We start from the raw sequence: 13,837 nt of genomic DNA on the forward strand, positions 1-13,837 counted from the left end.
CCCCCTACTCCCCTGCTTTAACCAGAGGACAGGAGAGAAGAGAGTGTAAAGAGGTGTTAGAAAGAGGACAAGGAAGGCAGAGTAAAGGCTGGAAGGCTCGACGACAGCTCATCCCAACCAGGGTTAGGCTGTATGCTCTACCTCCCCCACTTTAGTGAGGAAAGAGAGGAGAGAAGATAAAGAGATATACAAGTCTGTTTAGAGCTGTCAATAAGATGACAAGGAAGGCAGAGCCATGGCAAAAGGCTGTTTGGGCTCCAGCTCACACCAACTGGGTTAGGCTGTACGCTCTACCTCCCTTCCATCCCTCCGTTTTACTGAAGGAAGAGAGGAGAAGAGAAGGAAGGGATGGACATGAAAGGCAGCTCATGCTCACTCCAACCAGGTCAGGCTTTGTGCTCTACCTCCCCTCTCTTTAATGAAGGAGGACAGGAGCAGAAAGAGAGATTAAAAAAGTCTGCAGAGAAATGCCAGAAAGAGGACATGAAGGCAGAGTCAGGGGGAGAAGCCTTTTTAGGCTATTACTCATTCCATCTGAGTCGGGCTGTACGCTCTACCTCCCCCTACTCCCCCTCTTTAGTGAGGGAAGAGAGGAGAAGAGGCTGTTGAGAGATGTTATAAAGCAGACCAGGAAGGTGGAGCCAGGGGGAGGAGCTTGTTCTCTAGAGCTCACTGCCGCTGACTCAGGCTGTACGCTCTACCTCCCCCTCTTTAGTGAGGGAAGAGAGGAGAAGAGTCTGTTGAGAGATGTTATAAAGCAGACCAGGAAGGTGGAGCCAGGGGGAGAAGCTTGTTCTCTGGAGCTCACTGCTGCTGACTCAGGCTGTACGCTCTACCTCCCCCTCTTTAGTGAGGGAAGAGAGGAGAAGAGTCGGTTGAGAGATGTTATAAAGCAGACCAGGAAGGCAGAGCCAGGGGGAGGAGCTTGTTCTCTAGAGCTCACTGCCGCTGACTCAGGCTGTACGCTCTACCTCCCCTTCTTAAGAAAAGAAAGAACATTAAATTTTTATGTTACAGCTTTTAAAAATACTTCATTTATCTTCCAGACTGTGGAGGTGCCTCTCATGACCTCTGTAACCTCTTGGAGCATCCTGCGTGTTGGAGACAGACTCAGCTTGCTTCGTGGCCTTTGCTTCTTCTATTTAAATCTATATCCGAGGTACAGACTGTGCTGCCGTTTCTATGCATCACTGTGACAGGCTTAGCTCACTGCCCTGACCAAAACAAAAAAACACAGCTGACCTGAGTCCTGGTTACGAGGCTTTTTTTAAAAAACACCACGTCGACTCCACGAAGGGAACTTTCATACCTTTGTCATATCATCCCCTCGTAGCTTACAGACACTCAGGCTCCTCCTGACTCACTGTCTCTGTTACAGCGGTAGTAGTGCATGGCACTGTGGTGAACGTGTGCACTAGGTATCCTGTACTTGCTAGCGTTATTTAAAAAGCCATAGAGAATCTAATATAGCCATAGTATACCAGAAAATATCTGTATTTTCAACTTAGCAAATCTTATTCTGTGATATAGAGCTCTAATGATGTCAGTGCAATAAAAAAGAGGAAGAGGAGGAAGCTTTAAGATGAAGGTGTGTGAGCCGGGGCGCCTCATGGGAATCAGACCGGACTTTAAAGAGTGACTTAACACGACTTCTCCTTTAAGAGCGAGGCGAGTCCTTCAGTCATCCTCACTGATCAATGATCCAGATTATTAATAATCCGGATTATTGAAGTATTTAAAGGAAGTTTGTGGTTTGAGTTTGACTGTGGTTCAGTCTTTGGTCTCCGGCGTGGACTGAGCTGAGAAAACAAGGACCACAGATTGAAATGTGAGTCTGATATGTAAAAAACTGAGTGAGAGATCATCACATTTCAGAGCTTACTTAGTGGTAAAATGCTAAAATATTTACCTTTACCTGTAAAGAGTGCTTAGAAGAAGTGGGCGGAGCCACTCAGCAGCATCCAGGGTTTACTTCACTGCTGTTTACAAGCCTCAGGTTTGCCGTTTCACTGATTACACTGTTTCTTTATTGTAGCTAGAGTGACATTCATTTGACTGAAAACTCTGCTGTAAAGTTGGGCTGTTTTTGAGACTGGGTCTAATTTGGGATTGGCTCACTTTTGGGACCAGCCCAAGTGGCTGTTTGGGGAACTGCAGTTTTTGGCACTTCCTTATTGACTTCAATTCTCAGCCATGAAAGCTGCTGCTTTATTCCCCCTTTCCATTTTTCCAAAAGAGAATTCAAACAGCAGAAAGGTCACATGTTCCTATTTGCATTCTGCAGATATGAAGGTTTTGGTGTTTAGAAACATTTCCTGGAGTACAAAATGAATTTTTCTTTTACAAACGTCATCCTGACTTTAAATTTGGAAACCAACAAAAAAAAGTTTTAGTCAATGCAGGAAAGAAACCTTCTTTCAAGGGACCTCCACGCCTTCAAGTGCTTATCCTGTGAGACCCTTGAGGTTGTAGGAACAATAAACACTTTTAATTAATAATAATAATAATAATAATTATAAATAGCAAAATTAACATTTTAATCCTTTAAAATGTTATGAAACGAATTTTTCAGGCTCCAAACTTCTGCTCTCTCATCACATGTAAGTATCCCAGCTCTCAAATCTGAACTCCCAAATGTCGCCTGCAGCAGGTTTAACTCTTCATCTGTAGTTTCTGTTCTTATGAAGGAAAATCAGTCAGAATTGAGTTTATACAGTTGTGCTCATAAGTTTACATACCCTGGCAGAATTTATGATTTCTTGGCCAATTTTTCAGAGAATATGAATAATAACACAAACACTTTTCTTTCACTCATGGTGAGTGGTTGGGTGACGCAATTTATTATCAAACAACTGTGTTGTCATTTGCGTAGTAATGGCTTTCTTCCAGCGACTCGACCATGCAGTCCATTTTTCTTCAAGTGCCTCCTTATTGTGCATCTTGAAACAGCCACACCACCTTTTTTCAGAGTGTCTTGTATTTCACAGTCCCTCCAGGATTTCGCGGGATTTTTTTGTGATTGTTGCAGCCCAAATAGCCTGAATTTGCGACAGCTTTTTGAAAAAATTGTGGTGAAAGTTGCGATTTTTTTTTTTGCTTTTTTCCCCCCAATAACATCTCAGGGGAAAGTAAATACACTAAATTACAGATGTTTTTAGAAAACATTCTTGATGTGGCCACTGACTGTAATTTGATTCTCTTGATTCACAGAAAATGTCATGAAAGGGCTGTTTTGCACATTTACGGCGGTCCCTGAATGCACCTCGCAGCGACACAGGCACTTGACAGGCAGTTCACGCACTCTGAAATGAATCTGCATCTTTGATGACTTGGAGTTGATCAAAACTTACTGAATGTGTCTGATGTTTCACCAAACTGGATTAAATCAAGCTGTAGACGCAGAGCTTTTTACGGTGAGAGCGGCAACAACGTCAAACATCAAATAGTAAACAGACGTCCCCCGGTTGTGTCTTTGTCACTAACGCACACCGGGGGTAAAAATCATCAATGAAGATGAGACAGATGCATGGAGGTGAGGAGAGCTGGTTCATAAAGCACACCTGCTGCAGGTAGAGACCAAGCTAACACTGAGCCCCTCAATCTATAAATAATAACGTTGTCATGGTCACTTGTCCCGCCTGCTGTCCCCTCTTTTCACCCGTTCTCTGTGCGCGTTTTGTTGTTGAAAAGTGCCGATCAAGTGAGGACTTATGTTTATGTTCCAAGGAAGTCAAATTGATGACAAAACCGATGACGTACAGGGGCTGAGGTTAAGGTAATTGGTCAAAGTTGCGGGAAAGTTGCGGTGATTGTAAAAAAATTGCAAGGCCGCGAAAAAATCGCGCTGATTGGTTGAATTTGCGTTGATAGTTGCGATCGCGAAATCGCAACTTCCTGGAGGGACTGAATTCAGCTTAAGTTATTTGTGGGTTTTTCTTTGCATCCTGAAATTTTTTCCTGGCAGTTGTTGCTGAAATTTTAGTTGGTCTACCTGACTGTGGTTCGGTTTCGACAGAATCCCTCATTTTCCACTTCTTAATTAGTGTCTGAACCAAGCGGCAAACTCCGGTCTCAAACGATGAAGCCAATGCGGAAGTGATATAAACTGCAATACATCGAAAATCCTCTTGAGGCTGGCTGCAGAAACACCGGAAACCACATAGATATGAATGGGAAAAAGACGATCTTTGCAGCATTAATAAACATGTTTACAGCCTGGTTCAAAAAAACGGCTTGGCCCTACAACGCTAATCTCTCTAATGGCACACACTGTACGGGGAGTGAATTTTTTTCTAACGTGACGGTTAAGAAGATATTAAGATTATGAGTTTTGCCCAAATAAGGACATGACTGACGTGACTCCCGGTCGGGAACACACAGCCATTGGCTAAGAGACTCACACTACGTCACACTCTGCCTAGTTGAGTTCCGCATTTCCAATATGGCTGCCGCCGTCGATTGGCTTCAAAACAGCTCTCAGGAACAGATGGGTGACGTCACGGATACTACGTCCATATTTTTTACAGTCTATGGTCTGAACACTGCTGATTAGCATTCTCAAGTCCTTGGATATCTTTTCATATCCCTTTCCTCTTTAATACAGCTCAGTTACCTTTTCCAGAAGATCCTTTGACAATTATTTTGCTTTCCCCATGACTCAGAATCCAGAAGCATCAGTGCAGCACTGCATTAAACATGCAAGGGTCTGTCAGGACCCCAGAAAATCACTGACCTTTTAGATACACACACACTGATTACAAGCAAACAGATCACAGGTGAGGATGGTTACCTGTACTAGCCATTCAAACCTGTTTGTGTCAACTTGTGTGCATGTTATCAGGCCAAAATCACCAGGGTATGTAAACTTTTGATCAGGGTCATTTGGGTAGTTTCTGTTGTCTTTATGACATAAAAAGAGTAAACGCAGTTGTTTGACAATAAATGGCTTCACCCAACCACTAACCAGGAGTGGAAAAAAAGTTTTTCTCTTATCAATCGTATTCTGAAAACTCTGAAAAGTGGCTAAAAAATCATAAATTCTGGCAGGGTATGTAATCTTATGAGCACAACTGTATATCTCCGCTCAGAGTGATATCAGCTCCTTTGAAATCACTTTCTCTTGTTGATCCAACAAATGATAAAAAGGATTGATAATTGAATCGATAAGAGGTGTGATGATAGTGTTTGTATCATTAAAGAAAGGGTCCCCATCACTGAGTTACCTCCACACACACACACTGAGGGATCATTACCTCATGGAGCTCTGATGTCAGAGATTTTGAAGAAGGTGTGTTAAGTCTCTCTTTAAACTGATCCCAGTCCTGAACGTCGAGTCCTGAACGTCGAGTCCAGCTCCTCGTATCCTGCTGAAGCTGAACCCTTTACCCGCGTCACACCGGGACAGACGGTGTTCATTTAGCGACTGTAGCACTTTACGTTTCTGCTGCTGAATATTACATACATGTTACTAACGTGTCCGTACTGTATCTATGTATTTATGTATGTATGTGAAGCTTCATGACTAGGAATGTCATTGTGTACAGATGTACTCTATAACAAGGCGCATATCATCAGTGTTTTAATGTTCTCTTGTTCACAATAAATACAAACAGAACAGACACAGTAAAAAAGGTTGAATATTCACACGCAGGGAACAGTCATCGCTGCAGTCAGCAGGCTTCACGTTAAATTAAAGGCACAGTCACGACACAGACGCGAAGGCAGTAAGTGTCGGGTCAACACGCCCGTCAGGGGGGTGACCTCACCTGAGGGGGAGAACACGTTTGAATCAACAAGGGGAGAGTTTGGTCTGTTCCCCGTTAGCTTCCTGAATCCTGAGATATAAACGATGGAGAGTCAGAATCATGTGAGACTGTTAAAACACAACATTCACAACAGAAAACAAACAAACAAACAAACAATGTTGATAAAATACAGTAAATGGAATCATTAACGCTGCTGCCTTTACACAACAACAACAACAAGATCATTTAAAGATTAAACATGCTCTCAGTCAGTGATGGACAAAGTACACAGCTTCATTACTTAAATCAGAGTATAGATCCTCCAGGTCAAATATTACTCCAATACAAGTGAAAGTTGCTCTGTCAGATTATTACTTGAGTTAAAGTCCTGAAGTACTTCTTAAAAATCTTAAAGGTGACATATTCTGCTCTTTTTCATCAACATATATTGGTCTAAGAGGTCCCCAAAACATGTCTTTAAAGTTTATGCTCATAAAAACACTTTGAAATCAGATTCTGGTCTACCTGTAAACCCCTCTTTTTCAGCCCTGCTCAGAACAGGCTGTTTTCTCTCTGACCACGCCCCCTCATGAAGTGGGTGTGGCCTCGGCCGTCCGGCACGTTGATCTAATGTTTACATGTTGGCTGAATATACACGGCTGCTCACAGACCCGCGTTAGCACTTCAGTGTGGAGGAGTCAGTCAGCGGGGACCTGAATGCAGACTGTTTGCAGCACTTTGCAGCACTTCATGGTCAAACTGAGTTCTACAGATCCACCTCAAAGGGGGGAATCCAGAAAACCAGATCTTTGTTAAAGTTAAAGAACCCTTTCCTCCTCTGTGAGTCTGACTCTGGATCTCCTCAGACCGAGTCCTGGACGCTCTTGTGGTAGATCTTCTCCCACATCACCGTCCTGCAGATGCAGAAGAAGTCCCACAGGTTGCAGAAGACTCCGCGGTCGAAGGGGTTCTCCTCGTCCCCGCAGTTCTTCAGGTAGGAGATCCTGTGGCGCGACATGAACTCCCAGGTGGTGCAGTTGACGGAGACCAGGTAGAGGTGGCAGCCCAGCAGCAGCTGCACCACCACGGAGAGGACGCTGACCACGCCCACCACCGCCAGCAGGAAGCCGTTGGACCAGAACCAGAGCTCCCACGAGACGCTGGGGGAGATACCCGACCTGGAAACACACACCAGAGTCACCACCAGCTGTTTTAAGAGTTATTACCTGAGCACTGTCTGACAGGCGACACATCTCCAGGTTATTATTTCAACTAGATTCATGTTGAATATTAAAAATAAAAGAAGGTCACAAAATCAGAAGCACGCCAAAGATCGAACAGGAACATTTTAACAGACATAAAACTGGTTTAAGGGGCGCCACATGTACAGAGGCTACAGTCCTCATCAAAGGATTTGCGGGTTCAGGTTTTGGCCTCAAATATTTTCTGCATGGGTTCCCCTGCTCCTTTACTCCACGCATTTCCTGTCTCTATTCAACGGTCCTATCAAAATAAAAGGCAAAAATCCCCCAAAAATATTAACAAAAACAAATAAATACAAAATTAATAACATAAATAATAAATACAAAATAATTAAGTAAATACAAAATAATTAAGTAAATACAAATTAAATAAATAAATAAACACAAAATAAATATATATAAATTTAAATTAAATAAATAAATAAACACAAAATAAATATATATAAAGTTAAATTAAATAAATAAATAAATACAAAATAAATATATATCAATTTAAATTAAATAAATAAACAAACACAAATTAAATATATATAAAGTTAAATAAATAAATATAAAATAAATATATAAACAAATTAAATAAATAAATAAATATTATTTCAATAAATACAAAATGAATTACATAAATAAAGAATGCAAAATAATTAAGTTAAATACAAATTAAATAAATAAATATACACAAATTGAATATATATAAAATTAAATCAAATACATATAAATTAAATATATAAAATTAAATCAAATACATATTACATAAATAAATACTAATTCAATAAACACAAAATTAATTACATAAATAATAAATGCAAAATATTTCAGTATTCACAAATTAAATCAATAAATACAGACGCATTGAATATAAATCAATTTAAATAAATAAATAACCACAGAATCAATAAATAAGTACAATTAGGTAAACAACTTGTTTAAAGGAGCTTTTTTTAACAATTAAGTTCCAGAAAAGTTTAAATTAAAGTTAAATCGTTCCAAGTACAAGTCCAAGACTTGCCGACAAAAGTCTGTCTTAAGTAGAGATTCAAAAGATCTCTGAGATTTAAGAGTTTTGGATCCCTCACAGCAAACACTGTGTCCCTTCAGTGTTCATTCAGGTGTTTAAAACACACCGGAGACCTCTGCCTGAGGGTCTCATCATATGTGGGACTCAACTGTCTGATAAATATCTGTGAAAAACTCCATGCAGAGCCTTAAAGTAACCAGTAAAGTCTGAAAATCTAACAGTACCTTAAGAATGTTCTGCAGATTTGGTTCAGCCGGGTAAAAGGCTGTTAGAATGAGTACTGAGTATTACTCTCTGCAGGAGGTGTGATGTGACACATGAGCAGCAGGGGGCGGTGTTTACTCGTGTGCTGGGGGCCAAAACAGTCGGTCCACTTTTAATCTGCACTCACTTCAGTAACAGTTTGAAAGGTGCTTTATAAATAAAGTTATTATAACTCGGTCTCTTTAATAATCAGCTGTTTTTTTTAATCTCTCATCTTAAAGCACCAAAACTAACCCGAGCTGTGAGAACGTTTCTGCACAATTTAACTTACATGCAGACTTCATATCAGCTCAGGCCCTTCAGCTGAGCGCCTGCAGGATTGATTTCATAATCAAAGGTCACCCGGCCTGAAGCAGCACACTACAGCTCCTGTTTACTGATGGTAAACACAGATTAGTCCATCAGGTTACCAGTAATCTCCAGAATTACTCAAATCAGACGAATGTGTGGGAAACCTGCACAACAGAGCGCTCAGTGTTCACACACTCACAACGAGGTGTGTGTGTGTGTGTGAGTGTGTGTGTGTGTGAGGGACGTACAGAGCGATGTGAAGGGCACACAGCAGAGCCAGCAGCTGCACCACCAGGTAGACGATGAACCAGCGGTGGTTCCTCTCGCCCACGCAGTTCTCCAGCCACGGGCAGTGGTGGTCGAAGCGGCGCACGCAGCGGTTGCACGTCTGGCAGTGCCTGGCTCTCATTGGCTGCTGCTCGGAGAAGATGTAGTACAAAAACACAAAGTCATTCAGTGGTTGTGATATAGTCATTGTTGTTGGAGCCATGAGAATCAAACCGAGGTGTGAGTCAGAGGAGATTTAAGAGGAAGAAATAAAGTTGAGGTTTCTGCAGCAGCAGCGTACCTGCAGCAGGCAGTATCCACAGCGACGCAGCCGAGGGGTCGCAGACTCAGGGATCATCGACTCCATCTCCTCGGTTGACCCCTGAACATGAAGCAGAGTGATGAAGGTCACACACTCACACACTCACACACATAAACTTGAGCTGCTTTTAGGATCACAGCCGTTCCTCCTCGTCCTCCTGAGAATTGGTCCTCACCTTGGCGGTGTCGGAGAGGACGAAGCCGGGGTCCATTAAAGAGACGGCGAAGTATAAAAGCACCGACAGCACGACCACGAGGAGGAAGAGGACGGGCAGCAGAAGCTCTCCTTCCTCCTCACACCTCCGCAGATCTGCAAACACACAAAACCACACACACACACACACACACACACACACACACACTCAGTCACTTCAGAGACTCTCTGGATGTTCCAGATGTTGCTTTTCACGTGTTTGACATTAAAATCAGATCAAACAATCGACCAATCAAAATGATTATAATTGCTTTTTTTATGTGTTGAATGTAATTTTAAGTTTTCATAAAATGTCACAATATTTTTCATAATTTTTTGATTTCTGCAGAAAAGAATGAGGGCCTCTGAAATAATAATTTTTGGAGGGCGGGCTAAAATATTGTTTTAATTCTGAGATTAGAGACAGAATTCTGACTTTAATCTCAGAATTTATTTTATTTATTTATTTACATACAAAAAAATAAAATGCAACTATAAAGCAATTAAGAGAACATAAAAGCATAAAATATTCAACAACTGAAGCTGTAGTGTTTAATGGAGGTAAACTGGAAAAATACTTGACCAAAGAATATTAAAGCAAGTTAAATTAGGATAAATTAAACTATAATATAATGATACAAAATAAACTCCTTATATTTAATATAACACCAAGAGATGAAGTGACCTTTCTGCAGATAATTCAACCTGGAGAGTTCATGGTCGATCTGAATGATTCCCAAAAAAAACACATCTTGATGAAACTTTGGTAATTTCCAAATTTCTTTTTTTAATTAAAAACAATGTATTTCTTCTAAACCAAGCAGAGTAAATTGAGATATCTTGATGAGATTTAAGAATTCAATCTCAGATTATTTCTTAATTACTCTCCAAAACTTTTTTTTTCAGAGGCCCTTATCCTCTTCCTTAGATTTCTCTTTCCACAATAAATTCTGGAAATTTTTAAATACTGTTTATTTGTAAATCATCTTCAATATAAATTTTTACTTAATTAATTACTTTAATTAAATGTTTTTTAATTGCAAGGTGGAAATCTTAGAGAGGTTTACATTGAAGCAGGCTGCATAAAATAATAATAATAAAAAATAAATAAATACAAAAAACAATTTGATAATTTTAAAATAATAATAATAAAAACAATGATGAAAATAAAACATTTTAATCAAATACATACATTTAATTTAAAAATATACATATAATAGATATAATGATAATAATAGCAGGACACATTGAGAGGACCAGACTGACCCTGGTCTGAGGATGATATGGAGGTGATGGAGTTTCAGGTCTTACATAAAGATCTCTGTTTAAATAAAGTCTCACTGCCAACTCAAATGTAAATCTGTGTTTTCTGGATTAAGCAACAACAGAGTTACACAAGAAGTCCAGGGACTACTCCACTGTTTACCTTTCAGACAGGTGGACCTGTGTGGACCTGGGTTTACCTGTGTTTCAGGTCAGCTCGATGCTAGCTGCCCCAGTTTGAATGAACTGGACTCACCTGTGTTGTGGAGGAACAGTTTCAGAGTAATGACCCAGGTTAGCAGGGTGTGTGTGGCCCGGACCAGGAACCCGGGCCGGAACATGCTCTGGACCATTTCAAGACTTTAATATAAAACTAACTAACTGACTTTTAATAGCTAACTCACTGACATGCTAACTAACATGCTAACTCACTCACATGCTAACACGCTAACCAGTTAGCCTCGCTAGCTGAGAGTTTCGGCGGCTAACGTTACGGAAACGGAAACGTCAACATTATAACTTAAAGTTAAATATAAAATATAAAATGTTTTAAGTAATAACTCCGCTGGTCTCATTAGTTAAAGAGCTCTTATTGTTTTCTGTTTGAGGCTCTAGTCTTTTATATTCTGCCTTCCTTGTTTTGGTACGGAAGCCTGAGGAGGACAGGAACGGAACGCGATGCGAGTTCAGCAGGTGCGTGTCCGGACCTTTTCTGACTGGGCACCATAGATCAGGGGTTCTCAAACTTTTTGGAGCCAGGGACCCCTTACAGGCGAGAAAATTGTCCAAGGACCCCCTCATGATTGTAACACAGATTAAACACATTAGTGATGTCATGATCAGAAGCTGTGGCTCTGAGAGTCGATGCTTTATAGTGGATCAGAAGAGCCGGTTCACATCCAGAGAGAGCCGGCTCCCAGTTTGTTCCTTTCCCTGCTTAGCTCTCTCAGTACTCAGCCCCAGCTCTGCTCACAGCAGAACTTTGTTCTGATTGGTCAGCATGGCGGCCATGCGGCCAATCACATGTGAGGATATAGGATCCAGGTGATGGAGGGGAGGCTGTGTATCGTGGCTTCATCTGTTCCTTCAGAGAGGGTTAGGGTTAGGGTTCTTCTCAAAGACCGGGCAAATACTCACTGAGAGGAGAAACCGGATCAGACCATCCAAGCTGAGGACATTAATAATGTTTGATCCAGTTTGGTTCTGGTTCGGTTCTGGTTCTGTTTGCTTGACTTGGTTCTGGTTCTGTTTGCTTGAAATTGGTTGTGGTTCGGTTGTGGTTCGGTTCTGGTTTGGTTCTGGTTCGGTTCTGGTTCTGGTTCTGGTTCTGGTTCTGGTTCGGTTCTGGTTCGGTTCTGGTTTGGTTCTGATTTGGTTCTGGTTCGGTCGGTTCGGTTCTGGTTCGGTTCGGTTCTGGTTCGGTTCTGGTTCGGTTCTGGTTCGGTTCTGGTTCGGTTCTGGTTCGGTTCTGGTTCTGGTTCGGTTCTGGTTCGGTTTGCTTGAGTTCGGTTCCGGTTGGGTTCTGGTTGGGTTCTGGTTGGATTCGGTTCTGGTTCGGTTCTAATTCGCTTGAGTTTGTTTAAGTTTAGTTCTGGTTCTAACCCTAACCCTAACCCTAATCCTAACCCTAATCCTAACCCTAACCCTAATCCTAATCCTAACCCTAACCCTAATCCTAACCCTAATCCTAACCCTAACCCTAACCCCCTAACCCTAATCCTAACCCTAACCCTAATCCTAACCCTAACCCTAACCCTAACCCTAACCCTAATCCTAACCCTAACCCTAACCGTAACCCTAATCCTAACCCTAACCCTAATCCTAACCCTAACCCTAACCTAACCCTAACCCTAACCCTAACCCTAACCCTAACCTAACCCTAATCCTAACCCTAATCCTAACCCTAACCCTAACCTAACCCTAATCCTAACCCTAATCCTAACCCTAACCCTAACCTAACCCTAACCCTAACCCTAACCCTAACCCTAACCTAACCCTAATCCTAACCCTTATCCTAACCCTAATCCTAACCCTAACCCTAACCCTAACCTAACCCTAATCCTAACCCTAACCCTAATCCTAACCCTAACCCTAACCCTAACCCTAACCCCCTAACCCTAACCCTAAGCCTAACCTAACCCTAACACTAACACTAACCCTAACCCTGATCATAACCTATATGTAGAGACTTCATATAAATCTTCTAAGTTGAATTGAGGACTTAATATGTCAAAATTTATAATTAAAGTACTTTAAAAAAAGAAACATCTTCACACTTTCTTTCAAAAATACATTTATTGGCGACATTTTCTTTATCATGGCAATAAGTGGGACACTTCCTGTTATTGGACTGCTGTTCTGAAATCCATTTTTTGAATATTAAAAATACTGAAATAATGGGAAAAGTATTTTTCTAAATGTGTGTAACATCTGAACCAAACACAAACTAAACTGCACCGTTAAATAAATCACTCTCTCTCTGTGAGTCAGTGAGTAAATTATTGTTCTAATATATTCCTCAGCACAGAGAATCAGTGTCTCTGTAATCTCTGAAGAGGCGCTCATTAAAATTCATCAAACATTCCTCACCACTAATGTTTGACTTGTTTTCAGCAAAACTACTGAACAGAGTTTTTATTACACAATATATCTGTACATAGTTCAACCACTGACAGCTGGAGCTCCATTAAAGGATCATTTCACCACAAAACACATTTTAGTTTAATAGGTTACAAACCTAATTCCTTAGCTTGGTTCCAAAACAGTCTTACACATGAAAATGAATCATTCACCATGTTCCAAAAAATCCCCTGACTTGAGTTCTTTCTTTGTCATATGAGACGTCACATGACCTCATTGTGTGAAAACATTAGAGGAGTGAAAACCAGAATATTTGAGATGTGAGCAATAAACAGCTGATCTCTCAGGTCAGTCATTACTAAATGTCGCAGAAGTCTCTAAAAGTAGTCTCTCCTTTGGAATCATCTACCAGTCAGGGTCCGGGAAGCAGACCCCCTCTCTACTTTTAAGAGTAGGCTTCAAACTTTCCTTTTTGATAAAGCTTATAGTTAGAGCTGGATCAGGCTTGGACCAGGGCTTAGTTATGCTGCTATAGGCTTAGACTGACACACTGGGATCCTGTCTTTCCCTCTCTCTCCTCTCTCTGCCTGTCTCTCACTTTAACTCTTCCTGTCCCATTAAAGTTACTAACCATAGA

The 13,837-nt window shown here is 41.1% G+C and overlaps 1 protein-coding gene across 1 annotated transcript; it reads right to left on the reverse strand.

Annotated features, from left to right (window-relative positions):
- Positions 1-5,562: 5,562 nt before the first annotated feature.
- Positions 5,563-11,331, reverse strand: LOC117819372 (probable palmitoyltransferase ZDHHC12). Its single transcript, XM_034692687.1, has 5 exons — positions 10,877-11,331; positions 9,341-9,474; positions 9,145-9,225; positions 8,825-8,991; positions 5,563-6,922 (listed from the first exon to the last, which is right to left on the reverse strand). Exons 1-5 carry the CDS (start codon positions 10,971-10,973, stop codon positions 6,607-6,609), a joined length of 795 nt encoding a protein of 264 aa, XP_034548578.1. The 5' UTR covers positions 10,974-11,331; the 3' UTR covers positions 5,563-6,606.
- Positions 11,332-13,837: the final 2,506 nt, after the last annotated feature.

The sequence above is a fragment of the Notolabrus celidotus genome, chromosome 9 (assembly GCF_009762535.1).
Source record: "Notolabrus celidotus isolate fNotCel1 chromosome 9, fNotCel1.pri, whole genome shotgun sequence".
Taxonomy (NCBI): Eukaryota; Metazoa; Chordata; class Actinopteri; order Labriformes; family Labridae; genus Notolabrus; species Notolabrus celidotus.